Source organism: Podarcis erhardii (genome assembly GCF_964252035.2).
Source record: "Podarcis erhardii genome assembly, chromosome: 7".
NCBI classification, from domain to species: Eukaryota; Metazoa; Chordata; class Lepidosauria; order Squamata; family Lacertidae; genus Podarcis; species Podarcis erhardii.
The window spans coordinates 6,573,130-6,600,777 of record NC_138511.1 but is presented as its reverse complement, the minus strand read 5'-3'; the positions used below and the strand labels follow the sequence as shown (position 1 = coordinate 6,600,777).

The following is a 27,648-nucleotide window of genomic DNA, read 5'->3' as shown; positions in this document are numbered from 1 at the left end:
ATGATGGGAGTTGTAGTTCAAAAACAGCTGGAGGCACAAGGTTGGGAAACACTGCTCTAGGGCAGTGTTTCCCAACCTTGGGCCTCCAGCTGTTTTTGAACTACAATTCCCATCATCCCTGACCACTGGTCTTGCTAGCTAGGGATGATGGGAGTTGTAGTCCAAAAACAGCTGGAGGCCCAAGGTTGGGAAACACTGCTCTAGGGGAAAGGATGGGGCGGGGGGGGGGGATATGAGGCGGATGCGTCAGGGCTGCACTTTATTCCTTACAAGCGTAGCACGAAACTGCACCTACCTGGCTTTTGGGGCGGCGTGGGCTTTGCAACGGTCTCGCCTAGTTTACTTAATGTTCTTTCGTGTTAAAAATGCCCTTGAAGGGCGGCTTGGATGCCCCCTTGCGATTCCCTCGCTGAGGCGAGCCCTGGCACGCCTTTAAAGGACGGCTCTCCGTTTTCTCCCTCTGAGGCTGGGTGACTAGCACTGAGGCAGGATGTCAAACCTACTTACTAAAGTGGCAATTGTTGTTTAGTGGTGTCCGACTCTTCGTGACCCCCTGGACCAGAGCACGCCAGGCCCTCCTGTCTTCCACTGCCTCCCGCAGTTTGGTCAAACTCATGTTCGCAGCTTCGAGAACACTGTCCCACCATCTCGTCCTCTGCTGTCCCCTTCTCCTTGTGCCCTCCATCTTTCCCAATATCAGGGTCTTTTCCAGGGAGTCTTCTCTCCTCATGAGGTGGCCAAAGTCTTGGAGCCTCAGCTTCAGGATCTGTCCTTCCAGTGAGCACTCAGGGCTGATTTCCTTAAGAATGGATAGGTTTGATCTTCTTGCAGTCCATGGGACTCTCAAGAGTCTCCTCCAGCACCAGAATTCAAAAGCATCAATTCTTTGGCGATCAGCCTTTATGGTCCAGCTCTCACTTCCATACATCACTACTTGGAAAACCAGAGCTTGAACTAGACGGACCTTTGTCGTTAAAAAAAAGTGGCAATATCACTCCCCATAAAGTGAAGCTCGGCCACAACTGCAAAGTCTCAAGAGTGCAATTTATTGAGAGGAAATAAGCAATAGCTGCATGGGTAGCTAGAGGCAGTGAAGGCCTCTATTCAGTATGTAGCCTTCTTTGGGTCTAGGTTCTGAAGTTTCCAAGAGGCTGCACACCAGAAATACCCCTTAGGAAAGGCTCCAGAGAATATGAGCCTTTGGTTGGTTACAGATACTTCTATTTCATAATATGCCACAACTCCCCATTTTCTATGAAGTGGTTGATGATCTCTGAAAAATATGACCTTATTACATTTGCACATGATGGTCAGCAAACAAAGCAATGTGCCACTGAAGAGTTCACCCAGAGTTGGAAAAACACAACCTGTCCAGTGTGAAGTAAAGATGCTGCAATCAAAAACCAAAGGAGTTATGGGTTTGGACATTCACCTCTATGCCTGGTGAGAGATGCTCAAGGAAGAATTGCAGGCAAGTGCCAAATGCCCACTCTTTATTTCTTAACACACATAAGAGGTGGTGAAATAAGGTCTCAACAGCCCTTCAATTGATTAGGATGGCTACCCAAGACACTGGTTGCTCTTGCTAAGGCCTCCTTCAGAGTCTCATCACCCAAGAGAAAAAGGCTGGCAGGTAATTTAGATTTGGCAAGTCAAGAGACCTTTTCCAGTTCCACTTTTCTCCCAAACCTGTGCTAGAATATCTGAACAGTAAAGTAAACGAAAGGTTAAGGATGAAATATGCAAGCTCACATCTTTTATTAACATCTTAATGGCTTTCAAAAGTCACGGTTTCTGGAGTGAAGTTCTTGAACTTCTAAACACAAGTATCAAAATACATTAGTTCAAACGAAGCTTTCAATGTTCATACAGAGACAAAAATGGGCTGCTACTTTTAAAAACAAAATAACCCAAAAACAATACCCCAGGCAGCTTTATCTTCCTTTGTTATCTGTATGGGGCATTACTCTCCTTTACATTTACCGTATTTTAAGAAGACTCCCTTTTAAAACTGAAAGGCTGCTTAAACTAAAAACAAGAAGGAAAAGGGCAATAGTGAGAGAAAGAAATAGGCTCAAATGCTTCACCTACATTTTTTGTAGGGCCACTGGAGAAGTTACAGCAGAAGAGGCTGACACTTTGTAAGCAACTAGTTTTTAATGTGGCTTATGTAGCAGAAGTGACCTCCAGAAAAGTATGAAAAATCCTAGTCAGAAGTAGCTTAGCAGTAACAATTGTATAACTGGAAGGGCCTCATCCATTCATTTTTCTAAAAGCATTTCTAAGTCTGAGGAACTTGAGAATTTTAAGCCTTTAATTATGCTCAACAAAAACAACCTGAAATTCATGTCTTTCCTGGATGCCCAAACAGAGAGTAGGGGAAAAGCAACCAGCACTGACATAATATTAAAAGCCTTGTTTGTGTGTTTTTTAAACTAGGTAACAGTATCTCAGACAGTTCCAATGACAGGAATTTTATTTAAGACAATTAAACCTGGGCAGTTCTATTGCTGAAAATACACACATAGAAATTCCAGTGCGGCACCAAACTCACCTCAAACCTATTCCTGTCCTCTTTTGAAAGAATTGTACAGGCAGAGGTGGTAAAAATAATTTTAAAGATATGTTTATGTAAGTTTAAAAGGCAGCAAGGAGGCAGAAATAAGAGTGGTCTATGAGTTAAAGCTGTCTTTTCAGTATACTTCACTTTTTTAAACATATGGGGGGCCAGACCCTGCTTTCAGTGTAAAAACTGGTTTTTGATTGTTGTTTTTTACAGCCAGGTTTCACTGAACTCAAGCCATCTGGTTCGGCTTCCTTTACAGAATTCCAGTTGTTAAACAGAGTCAGGGACAAGAGTTTCTCAAGAGTCACCATAAGTTTTCTTTTGTCTTTTTCTCTACCCCCTCCCACTGCAAATTATATTTGTAGCAAACTTTCAAATTTTAGAACACCATTCACACCCAGCAAATCATGGAACACTTCCCAAAGGTGAGGCGTTGAAATCAAGACAAATAGGATTTTAACATCTCCAAAGCCAACCCTCTATCATAGGGTCACTTATTTCCATAAAACACATTTGTCATAGGACACTCCATATATCATAAACTCAATAATCCCTTGATACATTGCTCCACTACAACCAATGCAGAATAAAAAGCATACACCTCCATGGGCCCAGACATTAACTGGGATAAATAAATATTACACCTAGGGGTAGCTTTCTTTTTTGCACTCTCTGAAGGCTAAGTCAAGGAGGTAGGATAGCAAGGTTTTTTTTTTGGCCTCTGAACAATTAAAAATGCTTAATCCAGCTGGTCCTTCAGGCTTAACTGGAGCATTCCTCATACTCCTGGCCTGATCCGCACAATGCTACAAGTAATCAGAGCTCTACCTGTACATGCTAAATCAAGTCAAATTTACTCCACTTGAGTAAGAAGTTGCTAAGACCAATGTATTCTCTACATATTTGAAAAATGAGAGCATGACTGGTGTATTCAAAATCTAATAATGTATTTGATATTCACATGCAAAAAGCCAAAGTTTAGAATCATACTCGTTAAGTCACACAGACCTCTCTGCCTTTTACCCTTTCAAAGAAGGAGACATACAAAAGCTGACCAACTTTTGTGAAAAATATTAATTTGCTAAAATAGTTTACATGGTATAGGATACATGTAAATGTAAAAACTGAGAGATTTAGAAAAGCTGGTTCATTAGAATGTGTCACATTTTTAATAATATCTGAAACTGGGTTGAAGTTCATCGGTGAAGATCTTTGCGCAAACCCAACAGGGATTTCCCAGGCACCTTCTCACGTCTAACAACAGGAAGAGTTGGATCCATTGGAGAGCTCTGAACAACTACTGCCGCCAACCACCACTTCCCACCGCCACCTCCATTTAATAATTTAACAGCTGACAGTAAGGCAAAAATCACTTTTTGAAAAATGTCTAGATACAAAATAATGTAAACCAATAAGTTATATTTGAAACCCCAGTATAACAAAAGTGAGGAGATGGGACACTTTATACAATAGGCTCTCTTTAGAACAGAATTGTGCACAAGCTGAAGATCACAATAAACCTTCAGAACTCACACAGTTTTGGCGTGTTTTGTTTTTGTACAACTTTTCATATACATTTTCAGTCATACTAGGAATGCAACTAGAACTGCACACTACTACAGTGGAAAAAAAGTTTGATATTGTGCAATATTCTGCCCCAATCTAAAAGTGGCAGAAATCCCTGGATTAGTTGTGTTTCAAACAAGGATCTTAAGAAACACATCTCAAAAGAGGAAAAGAAGGCAAAAGTTGGCAGATATCCAGCATCTAGTATTTCCTGTGTGTGTGTTTTAAAAAAAATGTGGACAACATAGTTTCATGATTAAAAATAAATACTGTTTTCTGACTTTTGCACTGACTTGATTGGATAGGTTTTTTTTAAGTAAACAAAGGGTTTTACAATGCTCCATATATAGCCTCAAAGCCACCAGTTGTTCTATTCCAGAGTCTTTCTCTGTTCCTCTCACTGTGTTTCAAAACCTGCCATTCGATATCCAGTTTGACTAGTTAGAACGCTTCCATTTTGCCCCTGGGGTGGGGGCGGCGGCGGTGGGGGCGGGGGCGGCACACCATAATTTGCACCCATCCATGCTGCAGAAGACTGTGTCTGACTGAATGAAAAAGGAAATGAAATAAAGCTTAGAAAGTTTACACAGACATAATGAACTGGAATCAAGACAACAGGTGAATGTTAAACCAAATATTTTATCACTTTATCCACCACCACTAGTGGAGGCCCACAAAATTAGACCACACAGGATGCCTTCAGAAATTCATTCCCATTTTCTGCACCAAATAAACCATGTGCAAAATAATTTCTAAGATAGGTTAGTTTGTTGAGTGACCGCTGACTTCTATCATTCTACACACATCAATGTGGATCAAAAGGGTCTATATTTTGCTTAGAAAGGACACAGAACTGCAAGTCCAATGGCCTGTTTCAGAATTCAACATAATATGGTCCATATGAGAAGTTTCAGAATTAAAGCCTTAAAGATTCCTTTGCACAGAGCCTGTGCAAAACAGCAAACACTTACTTGAATCCCTGATTCCATGCTTGTCCATACATTCCATACGCAGGGACCTGCCAGCCATTAGGCATGTACTGGCCAATCTGCTGCGCATTTCCATACCACTGACCCCACTGTCCATAAGGCGGTGGGTATCCCACTTGATTCTGCTGAAAAAGTTCAAATTAAACAAAGTTAGTACATTGGTACAGGGAAGACACACAAAGGTGGATGGTTTTCAGTTACACTGCCACATGCCCCTTTGCCTTTTGCATCCTAAAGCTCATGTAATCACAAACACCAAAGTGTTTTAGTTCGTACAACAAAGCTCATTCCAAAGACATGTATGGACTGTATTTCACAACATTAAATAATTAAATCACACCATGTTGGGGAGCTGAAGAATTTGTTATTTGTTCCATATGAAACTCAACCGTAGGAGTCAGACCAGTGGTACATCAGTGGCACATCTGCTCTGACATTGGCCTCAGGCAGAGCCAGTGTCAGAGGTAACAGAAAATAAATCGGGGATCTTACAGATGCAAAATATGTTCTCTACCATTAATTTCTGACCCTCTCATAGGAAAACTATTGTAAGAAAGCTAAACAGCTTAATTTTCAGGCAGCACAGTTAAAGTGTGGAACTCGCTCCCACAGGAGGTAGTGGTGGCCATCAAATTGAACAGCTTTAAAAGAGGATTAGACAAATTCATTGAGTAGGTGCCTATCGATGGCTACTAGCCCTGATGGCTATGCTTTGCCTCCTACGGTTCTGAATACCAGTTGCTGGAAACCACAGGAGGGGTAAGGGCTCCTATGCTCAAATCCTGTTTCCTGGTTTCCCATATGCATCTGGGTGGCCACTTTGAGAAGAGGGTGCTGGACTAGATGGGCCATGGACCTGATCTAGCAAGCTCTTATTATGCCATCATAACTTCTGCTGCCCACAAAAATACACTGATAACTCTAGCTTGTGCTTGGGTACCTCTGCAGCACAAGCAGGGGCTTGGACCACAAAAGCTAAATTAGGTAACTGAGGCACCAAGATTCGGCACTCTCCCACTTATTTCTATACAGCATGCCACCTCCACTCCCCATTTTCCAAAAAAACCCAAGTTTGTGTCAGTGCTATAGCAACGGTACACACACCTTAGGATGTGCTGCTAGGTCTGTGGTTAACCCTAAGATTATTTTCCTTAAATCCTCTTAAATTTATATCTTTATTCCAAGAGTTCCACAGCAAAGAGAGCACAATAACTGAAGAAAGATCAACACATTTTCTAATGACCTTTTACACCTCCAGCCCCTATTATTTGTGTATGTTTTACAGTTGGATCCCATGTTAAGCAACATGTGGAAAATGATGCATATAAATGAAATGAACAACCAGTAAAGGGATTTGTGGTCTAACTATTTAGAATGAAGAAATCTACCAGAACAGAATTATTTTTGGGGGGGAGGAAAAAAAATCCATTTTTTTTGGTAGACGCTTACCTGTTGAATTGGATTTATCATATCTGGTGTTTCTTTGCCCCAGTAACATTTCACAACATGTCCTTCTATAGTTGTGCCATTGACTGAAACAATTGCATGTGCAGCGCTTTCATGAGAATTGAACCTGTAACCATTTGAGAAAATTAATCAATAATACAAAACCCCGTCAAACAACCAAGTAATTCAAATCCCTCTCCCCAAAAAGCCATCCAACAATTCATTTCAAGGGATAATCTATCCAATATTGCAAGCCCACCGTGTGTAGATCCTTCACAATGTATGACACATGCACAAGGCCATGGGGGGGGGCACATCTTTAGGGAGGAAGGGCAGGATATAAATTCAACATGTAAGTAAGTCAAGAAACTTGTGAGGGCTCCAGGGAAAATTGCAGGCCTGATGTATTGGGCTGCTCAGCAATCATGGCATAGCAGGAGCAAGGCTTTTTTTAAAAAGGTCTTAGTGCAAGACAATGCCTTCCAGAAAGAGAATGAAGGTGGCCACCATCAGCCGCCCCTCCATTAAGCCGCTGTATTGAGTCAGAATACTGAAAAAAGAATATCGGAGTAGCAGCTGTGATGTCAAAATCAGGTGCAAAACACCCAACAGCCCCAAGATACGCAAATGAAAGTTTTATGTGAATGATTGCAGGTTCCTGTTTCTTAGAAATAATCAACATGAATGGCAGGACACTGGAAGGAGTACACTTTAAGTCACAGTTTCAAAAAGGGATTGCAATACTTTAAACTGTACACTGCGGCATGGGCTTGCTAAAAAAACACACAGGAAAGACAAACAGTATCATACCGTACAAAGGAGTATCCTTTATCTGGGAAGACCCGAATTTCCATTATTTGCCCAAATGGAGAAAATGTCTGGCGCATCAGCTGTTCTGCAAATCAGGAAGACAGAAATAAGGATGTCAGGATATGGAGTTATGGACAACTTCCTAAGGCTACTAAAAACTCATGAGGTGCCGTACCTGTTAGCCCTGAAGTAACACCTCCACAGTACACTGTGCAGTTGCTTGGACTGGACTGATTCACAACATCATCATAGGATAGTTGTTTGGCGTTTGCTGTTTAGGAAAAAAAAGGTTACACAAGTCTCTAATTTGCCCACAAATAAAAAACCCAAACATTTGTAGAAAGAATTGGCTGTCCATTCCCCACAACTACCATGGCTTATGCTTTGCAATATATAATTACTGTTTCAATTTACAGCCACATTCTGCCCCAAAAGCTTACAATTCTATGTGGCCAGGGCTCCTCTCCCTGAACAATTGACAATCGAAACCTGATTGTAAGGTGTTCCACCCAAACAAAATTCTGTTCAGAGCATCAAACTCACCACCTAATGGGAGGCAGCACATCAATTAAATATACTGGCTGTCCGTAGCCCTAGACTGTCAGTTCTAAAAGCTTATTCCAGGCTGGAGAGGAAATATCCCCATGTGTGTTTTGGAAGCTAAAATACTCACACTCGTATGTACTCTTTGGAGCTGGAGGTTTACGTGTTGCCCAGTTTGTCCTGATTTGTCTTCCACCAAGCCACTGTCCCCCCATCTGCTGAATCGCGTTTTCTGCATCCTACAGAGAAAGCAAAACACTTTCAGAAAGCAGCTCTGTAAGAAAGAAAACTACTAACAATGCTAATTTATAGAAAAATATCTGTTTCAATTACAGAATCACTTTACTACACAAAGGCTGCAAAAGCATCAGATCAACAATTATATGAGGTCTCTTTAAATTTGCAAAAAAATAAATAAAACAAAAAAAACCCCTCCAAATACAAAGGCAGCTTACAAAAGGCTGTTCTGTGAATAGCCCTTTTGTCCATAAATTTTCTCCAGATGCTCCAAGTACTTCATTATGCAAATGAATGCTAAATGGCAAATGAAAATAGAGACAAAAGGTGCCTCCAACAACCAGAAAAATGGGCTGGATCTGAAGTTTTATTCAGTGTGGATCCATTGTAGTGAAGTAACCTAAGTCAGTGCCATTTTAATATTAAAAATATCAACTTGCAGGTATAAAGATATGAAGCTCTATCATTCACAGGTAATCAGCTATCAAATTCTGAAAGACTACAATTAGACTCCCAACCCAAATCGTACACATTGTGTGAATTTTCCTATTGTGCTCCAAGAACCTGCAGCTCCATGCATAGCCATGGCCATTTAGGGCCAAATTACACATGCGGGGCAACTGCATATATGCTACTCTGATTTAGTCTGGTCACATATATAATGGGGTTAAGTTGGTCTACTCTCCACATAAAAAGGAGCATGGGGGTGTGGAAGCAAAGCTCCCCACTCTCAGTTCCTTTGCCTTACCTTACTACACTTCCAGCAGTTTTCTCCCTGGGTGGCTGGTATCAAAGCAAGGCTCGGGGAGAAACTGCTTATAAGCAGCAGAATGTAAGGTGGGGGGAGATTGTACTTTCCTGCTTCCCCACATTTGTGTAAAGAGTACCCCCAACCATGCTTTGTATATGAATGGCTCAAACAATTGTTTTAACATGTGGCAATTCTGCCTCCCCTCAACCAATCTTAGCTGTCAGGAAAAGTGAACTGTTACTACAGTTTTAGTATACTTTAAGCACAGTACGTTAGGGCATGTCTTCCACAAATGGAGAACAAAGGCTGAGGTTTTTTGACTGTAGCCTCCTCCCAGAGAGAGATCAAAAGGACAGAGGCTCATGCACTGGCTCCTAGATGGAGAAACAAGTGATCTAACTCAGCGGCGTAGCGTGGGTTGTCAGCACCCGGGGCAAGGCAAGTAATTTGCACCCCAACCCCTAACCTGCCGCCGCTGCCAGCTTCTTCTTGCTGCTGCCTGGGCTGGGGTATTTACGGTAAGGTAGCCACGGCGGCGGGTCCATGTCAGGTGATCTGAGGCGAGTTGCCGCTGGCGCTGCCGCCCAAACGGCGCCGCTTGCCCGGAGGAGGAGGGCAGAGGCGAGGAAAATGCAACATGGCCCAGCAGCTGCAGCAGCAGGGCTGTGAGGAGGGGCTGCCTGGCGCGCCCTCCACGGCCCTGACGTGCGGGGACCGCGGCGAGCGCTGAGAGCCGCTGCCTGCTGGACGCCTAGAGCCCGGGCACGTGCACAGCTCGTCGGTTCCGCGAGACATGGGGCTCTGCTACAGCCTGCGCCCGAGGCTCTTCGGCGACTCCGGAGGCGGCGAGCGCCCCCCCCCAGATGTTGTGCTGGCCCCCCCTGCACCCCGCACGCTACGCCACTGATCAAACTCAGAAACTCACTGCTTTTGAGAAAGTTATGCTGCTGCAAACCATTTAAGACATAGAGAGCTGATAACCACTTTTGTAGATTTTTTACCACCACAAGGTGATATGACTGAAAGATACCAATAGCAACTATTTTAGCATTTCAAGTTAATGTGCACTTCCATGTGCACTTCCATTCATTAAGCTTCATTCAGTATTATTGGCAGAATATTTTCAATTAGCTCTCCTAAGATCAAAGCAAGATTTAAAAGTGTCATATTAAAGATGCACCATTTAATGGAACTACATACAGTACAAAAAAAAAAGTCCTGACAGTGGAAAATGTAGTCTAAGATGTTTTCCCTTTACAAAAATCTTGTTCACAAAATAAAAGTATCTTCAAGATGCTCTAATATTTACTTTAAAGTAAATAAAAAACCTATACAACCCAAGAGCAGTTAACAGAAATCATCTAAAGAGATTCTTATTCAGCCATTTCATAGGATGATCTTAAGCTGCCCTGAGTATGCTGATTGTTACACCAGCACATAACTATTTAATACTTGCAGATCATTAGAATTTATCAGCGATTGCAGAAACAAGGGTAAGACTCTGGTACCATCTCCCTCCAAGGAAGAATAGATCAACTAGCCCCCAACAGGATTCAGATGCCCGGTAACCCCCATCTGGCATCATCAAACCCAACTCCATCCTCTTTCTTTCCCCATCCAGTCCTCTTTCCTTGTGATTCTTATATTTTAGAATGCAAGCCTGAGCACAGGATCTGTATCTTATTCTGAGTTAACTTGCCAAGTTAGTTCAGAACTCTAAGAACTCCATTAGAGTCTGGCAATGTTCATTTCTGGAAGAAGGGTTCTTAAGAATCAACATGCACTCACCCATTTATTGAAGAAAGAAACAAAGCCATATCCTTTAGATTTTCCTGTTGCCATGTCCTTAACAACCCGTGCATCCCTAAAAAGCAAAGAGAAGGCCAGTTAAACATAAAGAGAACAGAATCCAAGTGAAAATGTCTCACACGCAGCTCCTTTAATAAAATGAACTTCTTAAATGCACCAGCAATACATAGTCAAAGCAATTCTCCCTTTTACTAATGTTTTATCACAATAGCAAAAAAATTAAACTTAATTGTGTAAACATGCAAAATCAATAGCTCTTTAAAACAAGTATTTTACAGTCGTTGGTTCACAGTTCAAAATGCTCTTACATACTGTTAAAAATACTACGCATGGTCAAAGCAGCTATTCAAAGGAATAACTGAGGGCATGTAGCTAACTAGCATATTAGCGAACGGCTCTCTTTAACCATGCAATTTATAAACTTACTATTGGCCAACACATTCTACCTACTTATTAGAAATAGAAAATAGAAAAAATGAAAAAATAGGAATTAAAAGGCATACGTCGCCTGTTAACTGAATTCTTTAATTTTCTCAGGTCAATTCGTTACCCCCTTTTTGGACTTGGGCAGCTGTAAATTTTGAGAAATTGACATTTTCAGAAATGGTTGCATTATGGAAGAAAATAAACACTAACATGTTTTTTCTTTTTTACTATACACTATTAAATAATCTTTTAAAGACTGCATTCGTAATTAACAATCATACAGGACTGATTGAAAACTACAAAGTATATAAAGTAAAAAATTTATAAAAGTAAATAGAAAAACTACAACGTTTGTCCACTGTGAACTGTAGCTTGCAGTTAGCCATGGCAATGCTGTCCATTCTTCAGAGACATTCTGCAAAATAACCAGAGCCCTATTATTTGAGATTGAGTGAAAAAAGACAAAAGACCCAGCTACAATAGCTAAACCCCACTGGTGAAAACTCTGTTTCTATTAGCTATATGCTTCTCAGGCAATTTGTATTCATGACTAAATGGTCAATAACATTTTCAAACACACAGGCCTACTTTGCCCTCCCCAACCCACAAGAATCAGGCATTTATTACACACAAACACACACAAACATAGTAAGAAAGTCATGCAGTGTAACTAGTGTCACTATACAGCAATAATACGCGAGGCTGTATGATGTCAGACGCTCATCAAGGGAATTTCAACACACACTACTATTGCATCCTGTATGAAGAAACCTGATTTAACGAAGGGAGCTAAATAATGCTGAGATCACTGAAAGTCCCAAATAAAATTTTAAAATGTCACTCCATGGAAAATAACCTAATTTTAACAATGCACATATGCTTTAAAGAGTTCATTAGTCTAAGTTAAGGCTATGTTACAAATTGCCTGAGAACAGCTACTTTAATCATTACATGGATGGTTCTCTCTGCACATCTTAAAGGGGGGGGGGAATCCTCTATACCAAGGATAACCAACTCCCATCAGCCCCAATCAGCATGGCCAATGGTCAGGGGTGATGGGAGTTGTAGTCCAGAAAAATCTAAAACACTACCCGTGGCTCTATACTTACCCCTCAACTGTCATTCTTGAAAATGACTCAAGAACTTAAACAATTATTTTCTCTCAGATTTAAAAATGAAAAGAAACTTTGGCCTATATTTTGTCTTTTAAACAGTGTGACCATTTGTAACATTTAGAATTATAAACCAGCTATTCAAAAAACAACTTTGAACACTTACTATTGGAAAACTTTTAAAATGAGGGGTTTTTCACTTTGATCTGTGTCACGTTTGTTTTCTATAGATTAACTTGATAGGATACAGTTCACAGGCTTAAAGTAATGATCTAAGTGACAAACCACTATGAATCCATAAAAATATGTCAAGTCCCAGTTCTTCCTTTCCCAGCAGCTGCTTCAGAGGTAAGAAAGTGCTCATGAGAGACAGTGAGCCAACACAAAACCATTCTCCCTGATTAGGCTTAGTGCCTAATTCAAGGCAGTAAACTTGGCTCACTCATGGCCAATTTATTTTTGGAGGGTTGAGGGAGGGGTGGGGAAGAGTCTGCGGGCATTTTTTTCAACCCAGTATTAACTCTGCTTTCCATGCTCCTAGTATATCAGCACACATTAGTTCCACCGTACAGATTAGGCTTAGATCAACAGCAACCAGTCAATGCAGCTGCATCACTAAGCAGGAAGCCAACCAGAAGGTCTTAGTGTTTTGCGGACTTATTCCAACAGAAATGTAGTGTAGAATGTCATCAGAATACTAGCAGAACTCTTAACTTTAAGAAGGAATCTTGTTAATGCAAGCAAAGTGGATTTTAATTTTATCAAATTAAGCATACCAGAAGCACTCTGATTTCAAAGTCACACAGATGCTTAAGCCAAACTAAAATTCATGGGACTAAAATATTTAGCACTTGCTTTGCTATCACAGCCTTTGCTGCCCTAGGCCTTCACTGGTAAGACTTCTGCGAACTACTTTGTACCACTTTGTGTATGAGCAGACAGCTATAACCCAGAGAATTTCAGGTCTTACTCAAATATGGAAGTACATTCTGGGCAGATGCTACACAGAAGTGGGCTGGCCTCATGTGGCCTTTCTGCAGATGAAGTGGCATTTCTTGGGAGCAGGGATTCCAGATTCTCCTACCCAGCTGCCCCCACCTTTTCACTCCTATGGTCTGAAGCCCCTACTAGGAGGCAGCAAGTATTTACCGTATTTTTCCTTCTATAACACGCAGATTTTTTCTCCTAAAAAGGAAGGGGAAATGTCTGTGCGTGTTATTGAGCAAATGGGTGGTCCCTGGAGCCAAATGGCGAGAGGGGAGGCAAAAAAAATCAGGCAAAAATCAAATCGCGCGTCTCCTAGAAGGGAAACCTGAAAAGAGGAAGCGGCTGCTTTCCTGCATTCTGCCTCAGGGTCTTACTGCCCACCCACCTCTGTTTCCTTGCTGTGTTTGCTCAAACGGAACAAAGAGCAGGGAAAGCCCCTCCCCTCCAGGCAAGCAGAGGGGAAAGCAGAGTGAAAACATGCAGGAGGGAGAGAGGGAGAGAGGGAGAGAGGGAGAGAGGGAGAGAGGGAGAGAGAGAGAGAGAGAGCGCGCGCGCGCGCGCGAGCTGGCTGGCTTGGGTGGGTAGGTGAGGGAAAACTTTTGCCTTCCTTTCCTCCCTCCCGTTATACCCCTCTCCTGCATTCTTAGCCAGCTGCTTCTCTGCACACCCCTCTCATGCTCCTTGTCCGTTCTGTGTTTCTCCTTCCCTCCCCACTTAAAATGTGGTTAAAAAGCATGGATCCACATGGATCCTCAGGATCTTTGCTTTCGGTCAGCCCAAATTCACCATCAGATCACATAGCATGTCCATGGCTACAGCCTGCCCCCCAAAAATCACGCACCCACTGTTGCCTGGGGCTGCAATGGTGCAAAAACGTGGTTAAAAAGCATGGATCTACATGGATCCTCAGGCTCTTTGCATTGGGTCAGCCCAAATTCACCATCAGAGCACATAGCATGTCCATGGCTACAGCCTGCCCCCCAAAAATCACGCACCCACTGTTGCCTGGGGCTGCAATGGTGCAAAAACGTGGTTACAAAGCATGGATCCACAGGGATTCTCAGGATTTTTGCATTGGGTCACCCCAAATTCACCATCAGATCACATGTCTGTGGCCACAGCATGAAGCACAAAAATGATACATCCACTGTTTCATTCAGAATGTTTTTTCCCTTGTTTTCCTCCTCTAAAAACGATGTGCGTGTTATGGTCAGGTGCGTGTTATAGAGCGAAAAATGCGGTAATGTAGCCTTAAATAAGATGACTAGGGTAGGCCACCTTTTAGTACTGAGAGCCAAGTGTTGAGTTTCATAAAAGGGTCTGTGAAACTGATAACTTTTACAGTTTGTATATCAACTGTATTATTTCCTTGAACAAGGCTGCTGTCATCGATTGCCTTGATTCTACAGTACTCCAAGTTACTATGCTCAAGCACCCTTTAAAGGTTTTAGTGTTTGTGAGTATGATTAGGACTTATTTACTTACCCTCCTTGTTTCTGATCCTTAGTGTTTGAGACATGTTTTGAGCAAAAACTCTTCTTCAAAGAAGGCTAGCAAGAATATCCACTAACCAACATTTCTTTATATGATTGTCCAGCTTTTCTGATCTTCCCCTGAAGCAATGCTTCTCCTCAAAACATGTCAGCAACCTGAAGTTCCTGCTGTGTTTGGAAACCCCCAAGGCCTACCAGTCTTGCAGCAGTAGTTGCAAGCCCTTCTAGCTGTTGATTACATTGAAACAGACCAGGTGACCACGACAGCTGTTAGGCTAAGTCAAACCTTAGGGAATCCAGGAATACATTCAGGCTCCTGCCTCCATGTCCCAACACCTCAAACACAGGTATAACCAGGGAACCTCTTGGGAGGAGGAACTTTAAACAAAGAAATTCCATTCCCCCTTCATTTGGCCCAGGCTTGGTAACACTCCTTAGCTCTTGGTTGTAAGGACAAATCATGTACACAGGTACTAACAACAGGCTTTGGAAGGGTAAGTTACCCTCCCATCCCCCTTTTTTGCTAGGATAAGGAACCTTTTTGACCACCCATATAGAATGTGACTCATATGTACAATAATGCATCTCACAAAGTTGGCTTGAGTGCAAACACACTTGTGCCATAATACATTCGTGAATCTTCTAAGATGCCACAAGGCTCTAAATTGCTTTTGTTTCAAGAGACTTACATGATTACCCCTCTGGAAACTGATACATATGAGGCTACAATCTCATTGTGTTATCAGTTTTGAGATTACCTTCCAACCAGTTCTGAGAGTTGGTTGATATACTTCACAGCAGTAAGCAACACTTGGAAGAATTAGTGACAGATAAGAACAAACGTCCAAGAGATACAGTGGTGCCTCACAAGACGAAATTAATCCGTTCCGTGAGGCTCTTCGTATAGCGGTTTTTTCGTCTTGCGAAACAAGCCCATTGACAGCTTAGCGGATTAGCGCTATTAGCGGTTTAGCAGCTTTTAGCGGATCAGCTGATAAGCGGCTTAGGGCTTAGGAAAAGGCGGGGGAAAGGGAGAAAACCCCACAGCAACTTGCAAAGCAAGCCCATAGGGAAATTCGTTTTGCGAAGCGCCTCCAAAACGGAAAACCCTTTCGTCTAGCGGGTTTTCAGTCTTGCGAGGCGTTCGTCTTGCGGGGCACCACTGTACATTACGTCAGGGGTTGCCAATATGGTGCCTGCAGATATTGGGACTCCAACTTCCACCAACCCCAGCAGCCAGCATAGCCAATAGGACAGTTGTAGTCCAACAAAATCTGGAGGACACATTATGTATCCCTGCACTACATCTTGCTTCCATTTAAGCAGGTCTGCCTGCATACTAAAACAAGTAATTCATAACATGCTACACTGATCTCCATACAGAAATCTTGTTCTCAAGTTGCTGCAATTATAATTCAGTCACTGATGAGGATTTACATCAGATCTATCAGGAAATGCTACCAATGAAGTATTTACAATATACAAATATTACCTTGCAACTCAGCCTAATTGGTCATTGCTATCAACAGCAAACTTCCAAGTCCTAAAACTAAAAAAATGTTTCTCCACGGAAACAATACAGCTGGTTCCCTGGTATGTTACACACACTTTCACATGCCTTCCAAACTAAGATAATGACAATGACTGAAACCGAGAAACTATACTGGAGGCCGATTTCTAGTTTATTTTATTTAATAGAGCACCCATTTCACAAAAAGCCAAAATCTTATAGGCCATAACTTCTATGAAATCTGATATTTATTAAAGCTGCTTTTATAAGACTACGCAATGCCTTTTCATTGGTGTAAGTCACCCAGAAATCAGCTTTCCCTTAGAAAACCCCTTCTAGATTATCTAGTAATTGGATAATGAAATGAATCAATACTGTTTTTAAAATTAAGTTGCAAGTCTAAAATACAGAAATATAAATCCAAAGTCTAGATATTCACATTCAAATAAAGCAAGATGAACTGTTTGATAGCTCTGATTAACTACAAAAATACAACTCTTTAGAGAATATAGGTATCCTTAAATATACTGACACTCTTAATCAGCACATTTTCCTTAGTTTTAGCATCAAATTCTTGCCCCCATTATCTTTCATAAGGCATTACTTACGATATTCTTCCAAATGGTGCAAAAGCTGCTTTAATATCTTCAGTTGTAATTTCTGGGCTGAGGTCTCCAACAAAGACATGGAAGTGGTCTTACCAAGAAAAAGAAAAAGAAATGTACAAGTTTGCAGAGAACTCATGGAAATACAGGATAGGTTTGCTTTTTTAAAAAAATAATCTTGTATCAATTTCCATACATCTGGAAACTACATGAGAACTAGAATCTTTTTACCTAACAGATAACAAAATACATTATGGTTTAATATATAACCATGAACAAGACATGATAGTACGCAATTATAGAAAATTACATGTAACTAGAATTTTTCATTAAATTATATCTGTAGTTATTCATAACAGAAGCTATACTTCCATGAGAGCTAAGTCCATTTAGTCCAAAGCCAAAAAGTTATATTACAGCCTTATTTAATAATGCTAGAGTTTAGCCTTAATTATACACAAGTTTAACAATAATTAGCTGAATATGTCTACTGGTTCTGTGAGCAGAACAGAGTAGGATTTACACAAACCAGTATGGACAATATAAATTACAAGCAGCTCAATCTTAGTCATATTTGGTGAAGAACAGTCAAAAAGATACCTTGCATTGCAACAGTTTGATGTTAAAGTATTTGACAGTTTTCTGAAAAGCCAACAGTTTTGGTTGCCCAGCCTTTACACCATGTGAATCCATGTGAATTCAAAGTATGTGAAATCCATGAGCAAGTGAACTAAGACTGAAGGCAACAGAACGGAAACAGTAATCCCTTCACAGTTTGTTAGAGCCATTTACATAAGAACTGGTTGATACAAAGATCTCATATCTAAGGACTTTCTTCATACTCACATAAAGCCCATTTTAATTATCATCACCTCTAACTGATTTCAATGCACACATGACACTTTACATCTCCACCTTGGAAAGTCTACTTTAATCCTTCCCCAAAGTTTTAAAGTTCTAAGGCCAGACAAGTAGAGAAGCAACACACTGGGTTGCATAGGAGCAGAAGGGAAAATGATCCAATTGGAATAGCAATTTTGATATACCACAAGGGGGGCTTATGGCCCAGCACAGCCAGCAGCCTTGAAGGAAGCTGGTTATCTTACCCTCACAGAGAGGGAAAGAATTCTTACAGCAATAGCAGCTTAATGGGGTCAAAGGGCTTAAGAGTCAGCAACAGTCGACATCCTGATCCATTGAGAGAGGAGGGAGAAATCTTGTGACAACAGAACAACCCCCCCAAATAGCTTCAGGCGGTTAGTGAATACCCCTGAGAGATTTCATTTTATGTTTAAGAAGATACAATTACCTTGTGAACGCAGTGTGTTGACAACGGTACTACCTGATGACAAAGATTAGATTTGTTCTTAAGTTTATTAACACAAACACATTAAATAATATCTTAGGATAATGATCAAAACAATAGGGCAAATATTTGTATGATGCTTATTGCTTAACATTTAAAACACTTTTGTGCAAATAAAAAGTAATTACTAAGAATTGTAAGGAACTTACTGCTGGTATCTTTCTTCTGGCTGCTGGGGGTTGTTGCCCAGTTCACTTTGACCTCCTACAAATAATATTTGCTAAAATTATATTCAAGGAAGTTATGTTTACATAACCCACAAACCCTCAAAATGTAGTGTGTTTGACAAATTTGTTTTATGTTATTTTGCCATAATTAATGCAAAATATGCTCCCACCCTAATGAAGTTGAGTGATATTAGGTATTAAATAACCCTTATTACTTTGCCTAGCTATTTTATTTGCAAAATGCAAAGAATTTCATGATAACTTTTCACTGTACTTATATTTATCTATATGGTGTGTGTTTTTAAATTTAAAGTTCTACTATATACAACAGGATAAAAGTTTACCTTTAGATCTTCTTCTTTTTACAAAAGCGGTTTCATCCACAACCTAAAGCCACACTTCTGCTCCAACTCACCCTTTAGACCTGAGAGCTTACCTTACCCATTATCTTCCGTCCATTCATAGCCGCTAAAGCTGCAGCTGCATGTCGATGCTCATAGAACTCCACAAAACAGTATGGATCATTTCCAGCTGTCTGTGTAACACAGAAAGGAAAGCTATCAGAAACCATTGCTGAGCCATCTCAATGTCTGTGTTTTGTTTTATTATATCTCCCAAGCAAGCAACATCATTTAAGTCCACAATCCTAGGTACTATTACTATTATTTTGTGTTTAGGATTAGCAGAAAAAGAGAGTTCCACAGCAATAAGTAAGATTTTATGCCTAAAGTGTTTAAAAAGTGGGTTGAATCTTTAGACCTTGTAAATTATACACTGATTATTTTTAGTGGAAACAGAGTAACTTGAAAACTACTTTTAGCTTACTACTTTTTTCTTAGCTCTTTTACTTGTTAGTTACCCTTCAGTTTAATTTGTTTTACTGAAATTTCTAAAGGGAGGGCAACAACCTGTGAAACTCCTGGGGGAAGAAATCTAAACCTTGTTAGCATCCTCAAAACCACAATTTTTATATTAAAATACATTTTTTGTGCAGAACATAACCATTGCATTAACTTACATCCATGATCATTTTGCAATTTTTGCATGGTCCAATCTGGCTGAAGAGCTGGAGAATTAGGGCTTCGGTAACATCTCTTGACAAATTCCCCACATACCTGCAAAAATTATCCAAATTTTAGATCCATGGAGGTCTGAGTCTCAAACAACGAAGACCTGTTTGCCCTGAAGGGAGAAGTGAGGAAGTCTAGGCCATACCACTAGCTCCTGACAGAACTATCAAGGAGAATTGTTGGGGCAGCCCTCACCCATCTTCCCTGGAGCTACCTAAGAAAGACCTGTGTGAGCAACACATAGCCTGAAGGACTCTGTCACACTACATTTTATTTGTTTTCGTATTTTAAACCACTTTGGATTCCTTGGCAGAAATGTAGTAAGTAAACTAACCATCATAGTCAGACTTCCTTAATAAAAGAAAAGTAACTATACCTTCCAAAGCTAAAACAAAAATAAGCACTCAATCACAAGAACAGGATGCTCAGAAGTTAACAAAAGAGGGAGAAGCAGGCTTGAAAATGTGTGCAGAACAAGGGAGGATTTTTTCACTGTTACTAAACCTAAAGGCTGAGAACAGGTGAAACCACAATACAGTATTACTCAATATATTTGCTGCACAAATTACAAATGCTATAAAAAAGTTTGCAGAGCAGTAGTACAGTGCATTTATAAGAAAACTAAGTAAGGTATTTGCATCCCTTTCTCCATTTACATCCCTCCACAAAATCCTTCCTAAGACTCCAGGTTTACCTGACCACTATCAGCATCAAGTGACCAAATTTAAAATTCAGCACCAAATGCAACCCCATTTTCAGCAGGCATAAATTCAATTCAGGCTTACCAAGGAAGAAGAGAAAAATAGACAGCGCACTTAATAATGTGCACTTGATTCTTCCTTTGAAGTATGAACCATGTGATGTCAGATGACTGACAGTTGTCAACCCCATCAACATGTCAAAAGTGACCAGGGGTGGGTGGGCCAGATCCATCCACCACTGTTTATGCTTAGGTTGCCTCTAGACAACAGGCAATCCTTGTTTTGCATGGGGGTTACATTCTGAAACCCTACACGCTGGCGGGGCCTTCGTAAAGCATTCTGCCTCTCCTCCATGCTGCCCTTTTAGTGACATTTTAGGGTCACTTCTGGGTTTGACCCCAGGCACACATGTGCAATCGTGGGTCAATCAAATGCACATAAATCAACCCTTGCCTGGTTATGTACTTAATTCGTTCCGGAGATCTGTTCTTAACCTGAAACTGTTCTTAACCTGAAGCACCACTTTAGCTAATGGGGCCTCCTCCTGCCGCTGCAGCTGCCGTGCCGCACGATTTCTGTTCTCATCCTGAAGCAAAGTTCTTAACCCGAGGTACCATTTCTGGGTTAGTGGAGTCTGTAACCTGAAGCGCACGTAACCTGAAGCGCATGTAACCCGAGGTACTACTGTATATGTATTCAACACATAACTGCCTTTGAAGATGGTTCAGAATTTTCATGTGATACAAAATGCACTGTCTTAATGGTTAATGGGATCAATACAATTTTCATATCTAAAGCCTATTTTAAAACAGTAGCAGTGGCTACAGAACCAAAATCACAGTATTGATTTTAAGCTTTAATGACCAAGATAGTATGAGTTCTGATTATCTCAGAGGCCACACCTTGTCTGTTATGTGCCTAACCTGAATTAAGAACTACCAGTAAGGCTTTGCTAAAACATTCCACCATATGTGGGGGTTACCGGTAGTTTAAGGAGGTCAGAGCCGAAACATCCTCAGGAACTTGGTATGATTTCCATTTTTACTTCTTTATCAAGTTAAAGCTTTCTCTTTTTCATTCTGCCTTTGCGAGTTAAATTATTAGCCTACACCGCTTTATTATCTGATGCACACTTAAGCTGGTGTATATTATTTTGTTCACCATTTTGATAATTTTGAATTGAAAAACTGCATTAAAATGTTTTGAAAACCAAGAGTTGCATTCCATCTTTGCCAACCCTCTCTGGGTCTGCAAGCTGATGGTGGGTGAGACCAAAACAATAATGAGCAGGCCATTGCACCCTCTCACATGCACACACTGCAAGTAAACCCACCAGCACACAGTCTTAATCCCCAAACAACTGTCCAAGGGGATATAATTTTTATGGGGATTTTGGCTAGGGAGGGTTAACCCTTTTCTTACCAGTTACACAAAGATTATCCACCTGCATTGCAATTAGGCTTGAAAACAACCTTCCAATGGTACCAACAGAAGGTTGCTTTCAAGCCTAATTGCAGTGTGGATAGATAGGATGGTTAACTCTTTCTTCTGCAGCTGGAACCCAACCCACAGAACAATCTCCAATGCCACAAATAGGCTTTCAACCCTGCCTCCTACTGGCACTAATAGAGCAGCAAGGCAAGTCCCAGCACCATGGAGAGCTCCAAGTGAACATTTTGCTCCAAAAAGAGCTGCAAACCTTCTGGGGAACTTTGAGTCACTGCTTTCAAACATGCCTCTCCTCCTGGCAACCCAGTGTCTCCTGAAGGGCCAACTCTCTGGCAATTCTCCTGTGCTCCTGTCTCCCACCTACTGCATCACTGGAATGGTGAGGTACTATGTGAGTAGCTTAGGTCCTCATGCCCCCACTTGGCATCCTGATCTCAACACACTTGAACTTACATACTCTTCTCTCAAATGCCTTAATTTGTACTTTCTCTGAAGTGGGATTCACAATTAATCAACTATTTGAAGGCCAATACTTGCCATATAACCTAAACTTCTTTTCAGTGTTGAATGTTTAAGAAAAATAAAAGCAGTTTATTTTCCCCCCAGTTCAAAACAGATGGCTTTGCTTTTTAAAATGATTAGGTTAATATTAAATAAACTGGATATAAGCATGTCAGTCATACAATTACTCTCTTAACCAAATCAATGCTTCCACCAAATATATTAAGTTAAATGAGGCTTTTTTATATAGAGAATCAATATGATCAATCCTAAAATTTAATTATTTATACCTACTAACATAGGCATTTCATTTTCGCCTCGTGAAAACAAACTGCTTTAGTCTCTCTAGTAACTACCAGGCCTTCATTTGACCTAGGCATTTAACTTTTGTTGCTACAGAGTGCAGCAGAAAGGAGCACCACTGGAAAGAAGAAAAGACAAAAATGTCCAGTGCAATGGTTCCTGCATTTCCTCACAATACTAGTCATAAGACATTGTTATGAACCTATTTTCAATACACCCCCCAAAGGTAAAAAAGAGAAAAGTGCATAAAATGTGTAAAAAAGTAAGGCAAAGGACCATTGAAATGGGACATACAGTCATGGGGGGGAGTACACCCTCTTTGAATTATGTAGTTTTACATATTAGGACATAATAACAATCATCTGCGGCCTGACAGGTCTTAAAATTAGGTAAAAGAACCTCAGATGAACAACACATGCCATTACACAGTATCATGATTTAATTAACAAAAATAAAACCAAAATGGAGAAGCCATGTGTGAAAAACTAAGTACACCCTTACTGCTTCCATAGGAATAAAGAAGCTAAGTAGCAGAAGGTGCTGCTAATCAAATGCACTTGCTTAACTGATCATCAGCAAGTGTGGCCACCTCTATAAAAGTCAAAGTTTCAGCAGTTTGCTGGTCTGGAGCACCCAGGTGTGTTTTCACACAATGCCAAGGAGGAAAGACATCAGCAGTGCTCTTATAGAAGCAATTATTTCTGCCCATGGAACTGGGAAGGGCTATAAGGCCATCTCCCACCAATGTAAAGTCCATCATTCTACAGTGAGAAAGATTATTCAAAAATGGAAAATAGATGCCCCAGCAAATTCACCCCAAGGTCAGACCGTGCAATGCTCAGAGAAATTGCAAGAAACTCAAGAGTTAGGCTCTACAGCCACAGGAACTGGGAGCCTAGCAGTCACGGAGTTGACCATGAATACTGTATACCAAAGTATTTGAGAGTCAAATGTGAGGCCATCTGCCCAACAGCTGAAGCTTGGCCGAAACTGAGTCATGCAACTCTACAATAGAATGGCTGAAAAAGAAAATAATCAAGGTGTTGCAATGGCCCAGTCAAAGTCCAAACCTCAACCCAATTGAAATGCTGTGGCGGGACCTTAAGAGAGCTGTGCATTGACAAATGCCAGCAAACCTCAATGATCTGAAGCAACGTTATAAAGAAGAGTAGGCCAAAATTCCTCCACAATGATGAGTGACTGATGAAGTCATACAGAAAACAATTACCGTACTTAAAGTTATTGCTGCTAAAGGTGGTTCTACAATCATAGGGTATTCACACATGGCTTCTCCATTTAGGCTTTATTTTTGTTAAATAAATCATTACATGGTTTAATATGTCATGTTTTGTTCATCTGAGGTTGTATTTACCTAATTTTAAGATCTGCTAAGGAACAAATGTTTATGTCCTGGTATGTAAAACCACAATTCAAAGAGGGTGAACTTTCTTTTTCCCATGTAGGTAGCCTGAGGAAGTACCATCCACCTTGGGCCTGCCTATAAAAAGAAAGTCTTCTAGAGTGACTGACTAGGGCAATGTCCACTGTTTCCAAGAACTCTTCTGGTTGTGAGATTTTTGTGGGTGAACTAAGAGTTTGTTTTAGACCCTGGGTGAGAACTCAAGAGGCTGTTAGGGAGGGTGTCAGAAGGAAAATGAAATGATATTGATATATATTAGGAACTTTGTATTAATGTGACATTTTTATACGTAACTATTTTTGTAATATTATAAAGTTGTCACTTCAGTTTTCTGTACAATGCTTAAATATATTTTAATATATTAAGCGGTCCAGAAACTGTGCAAGCAAGCAAACAGTCCAAAGGGCTGAGGAAGGCAATAGTGCTGCAAAACAGAAAATGGTGATGGTGGAGAAGAGTGCTGATATAGTACAGAGGTTAAAAGACAATAAACAAGCCACTAGTAGTTCAGCCACAACCCTTATCCGCAGGTCTCCTTTACAGAGTTAGTCTCTAAGGATTATTCATGTTATTTAGAAAATATAAATATGTCCCTTCAGTATTTATTGCCAGAGTGGCTGACAAATTATAATAACAGAATAAGCTACCAAAACAAACAGCAGACAGCGTAATAAAATAGTTGATTAACAGAATTAGCAAAATTCATATGGTATTTCATAACACCAAATAAAAATATAAAAGGTCCTGACACTCTGGGGACAGTGTACCAATAATGGTGCAGAACTGAAAAGCCCCCCCCCCCTCTATGGCCATGACCTGCCTCACCCTCAAAAGGTGGGGGCACCCAGAAAATATCATTACATTAATAAACAAGCAGTAGGGGACACTTCCCTGCCATTCCATTGGGGAAGCCCAGTTAATAATTGATCAGCTACATTTTGGACTAAAGAAACACCTTCCATTGGTGGTTGCATACTGTTGGAGAGAGGGAGATGAAAGATGATGGTCTCCTCTACTTATGCAGTAAAATGAGGCCTCTGCCACTCAGAGCTACAAGTGGATAACACTTTATCATTTTTGAATGCTGCTGCATATTTTGTTTTTAAACTGCAAGTAAAAAATCAATTACTGTACCCAAACCTAACTATGGGCAACAGGTTTAATCTGACATTCTTCCTCCGTTTACTCCTGCCTTCCACCCCCTTCATCCACTGGCTCTCTGTCAGAAAATATAGTCTGTTTACTAGTACTGTAGCCACAGGAGATCAAAAAGTGCAAGTAGGTGAATGGAATTCCATGCAAATAAGGAGTGGGCTAGCAAGGCAGGATGGAGAGCTCTGTCACAGGAACACAGGCTAGCGCCTTATATAGTCAGACCACTGGTTCACTTAGCTCAGTACTGTCTACACCACAGGTCTTCAAATGGTGTGTCAGGACCCTAGTGGTTTGTGGCCTAATTGAAGGTGGTCGCAACAGTAGCACTGCCACCCTGCAAATATATTGCAAAAGATTAAGAAATTGATCCCCAAAGGCATGTTTGAGATAAAAGTGGGTCCTGGGTCTTAAAGGTTTGAAGATACTTGGCCAATACTGACTGGCAGTTGCTTTCTAGGGTTTCAGATGCTCCACCTCTGTGTCCACTATAGAAACCAAGCAGACTATCAGAAGGAAAACCTCCTCCAATGTATTCAGCACAGAAATTAAGCTGTCCATGGTGTTATAAGGTTTTGGGAGGTGAGGTGGGTAAGTTGCACGCACCACTAAAGATGGGTCGCTAAGGGAACAAAGGGAGTGGCTCTGTGCCAGAGGGGAAATGGGGGGGGGGCGCTACCTCCCTCAACTGTCTCTTTCTTAGAAAGACAAAAGGCCAGCGTTGAGAGTGGAGTTATGTGAGCTTAGAAACTGGATGCAAAAGCTGTAAAATGGAAAGGCAGAGAGAGCCAGGCCTGATTTCTGCTGAGAGAGAGCCATGTTTAATTTCTACCCACAGGCTGTGGCTATGGGAGAAGCAGGACTCTCTTGGGATGTTAATGCTATGAACCCATCCATCATAGGCTCAGGTTGTATATTTGCGTAAATAAAGCATAAATATGCCACTGTCTCTGCTGTTCCTCACTCTAAAAGGAAACACGAACTCTAAATAAGCGTCTGGAACCCCTAGAATCTCACACCACTCACGGGATTGGAGTAATATGCAACAATACGTTCTATGCAAACCCTCAGGCAGGCTTATAAGACATTCTAGTCACTTCTTTAAGTTCCCTGGGGACCAGAGACTTGTAATCCTGCCTATGGAGCATGCAGTGCTACAGAGATAATAACCAGTGCAAGGATTCTAGCTATGCACACACTCATTGTACTGCTATCAGCTGCTCTGTTTTTCACAAGGAAATGTTTTTTTCAAATCTGAAATGGAGACTAGATTCTATCCTAGAACCGGGAGATGTAGGTTCAAATCCACACACTCCATCAAGCTTCACTGAGCGATCTTCAGCCAGTCACACTACATGCACCCCAGGCTCTCTCTCTCTGAGCCCAGCCAACCTTACAGGGCTGTTGTGGACAAAATGAGTGTGCTGTGTGGGGGGTGGGAGAACCATATCTGCTGCCCTGAGCTCCTTTCAAGAACAGCAGAATAAAATACTGTATATATATTAACAGTCATTAACACAAAAGAGCAGGCCAAAGTGGGCCCATCCAGTCCAGCAGCTTTTTCTCACAGTTGCTAACCGGATGCCTCTTTGGGGAAACCCACAAGCAGGATTCAAGCACAAGAGCAACTCTCCCTTCCTGTGGTTCCCAGCAATGGGTATTCAGAAGCACTGCTGCCTCCAACTGGGGAGGCAGAGCATGGGCTGGTTAATAGCCATCTATTGCCATCTCCTCCCAGAATTTGTCCCACTCTTTTAAAGCCATTTAGGTTGGTGGCCCTCGGTGCCTCCTGCGGGAACGAGTTCCGTAGTGCCAACATTAGGCTTCGCTAAGGCTGTACATGAGCTCTCTCCGTGTTGAGAGAGGGGGGCAACTTCCCTCGCTCCGCTTTCTCCACGCCATGCGTGGCTTTTCATGAACTTGGCGCTTCTTTCCTTCTCCTTTCCGCCACAAAGCTAAAAAGGCTCAAATGCTGCAACCTTTCTTTGGGGGAGGGGGCTCGCTCCACCCTCTTGATCATTTTGGTTGCCCTTTTCCATCCTTTCTCGAGTTGAGGCGAGCAGAACTGGGCAGCAGAGTCCAACTGCGTTCGCCCCATAAGATCCATCTAACAGTAATTTGTGGTACTAGCGATTTTCAACACAGAAGCTCGCCCCGCTGCCTGAGAGGAGAAAAGGCCAAGGCCACCCCCCCCAAAAAAATACAGTAATTCAAGAGGGGCGAATGCTTCCCCCTTCGCCTCCCCCCGCCCCGGTTGTTATGGGGAGCCGAAGGGTTTTATTCGCCCGCACAAAGGGAGAAAGAGAGGCAGCGGGGGAGGGGAGAGCAGGCGGGAGGGAGGGAGGGAGGGAGGGGGCGCAACGTGGCTCGACCCCTCCCCCTCACAATAGGCCTCCTCACAGCCTCCCTGCCGGCCCAACTCACAGCGTCTTGGGCATTTCGTCCTCCATGGCGGCGGCGGCGGTTCCTCTCCCTCCTCAGCCCTCCAGCCAGGCCTGGTCACAGCCGCGCCGGGCTCGCCGCAGGCCAAATCCGCGCGCGGGTGCGGGGCGGGAGGCCTCCGGGGAGCCCCGACGACGGCGCGGCGGACAACAAATCCGCCGCTGGCCTCTCAAGATGGCGCTGGTGGGCAAAGAGAGGGCCCGGGCCGGCCGACGGAAAGGACCGTC

The 27,648-nt window shown here is 41.8% G+C and overlaps 1 protein-coding gene and 1 long non-coding RNA gene across 8 annotated transcripts; both read right to left on the bottom strand.

Moving 5' to 3' along the window:
* Positions 1 to 1,727: 1,727 nt before the first annotated feature.
* Positions 1,728 to 27,648, bottom strand: TIA1 (TIA1 cytotoxic granule associated RNA binding protein). 7 transcript variants are annotated; one of them, XM_081868505.1, is made up of 13 exons: positions 27,404 to 27,635; positions 19,402 to 19,498; positions 18,820 to 18,918; positions 18,366 to 18,420; positions 18,160 to 18,192; positions 16,854 to 16,941; positions 10,697 to 10,772; positions 8,051 to 8,159; positions 7,553 to 7,648; positions 7,378 to 7,462; positions 6,571 to 6,694; positions 5,104 to 5,243; positions 1,728 to 4,677 (listed from the first exon to the last, which is right to left on the bottom strand). In XM_081868505.1, exons 1-13 carry the CDS (start codon positions 27,427 to 27,429, stop codon positions 4,530 to 4,532), a joined length of 1,176 nt encoding a protein of 391 aa, XP_081724631.1. In that variant the 5' UTR covers positions 27,430 to 27,635; the 3' UTR covers positions 1,728 to 4,529. The 7 variants fall into 7 exon arrangements, 6 of the variants coding, with proteins under 6 accessions (XP_081724631.1, XP_081724630.1, XP_081724633.1 ...); XM_081868504.1 differs by having other exon boundaries at positions 5,104 to 5,246; positions 27,404 to 27,632; XM_081868507.1 differs by lacking the exon at positions 18,160 to 18,192.
* On the bottom strand, positions 12,286 to 15,292 carry LOC309345513. Its single transcript, XR_014158275.1, has 2 exons — positions 14,650 to 15,292; positions 12,286 to 13,285 (listed from the first exon to the last, which is right to left on the bottom strand). It is a non-coding gene; the product is annotated as an uncharacterized lncRNA (long non-coding RNA).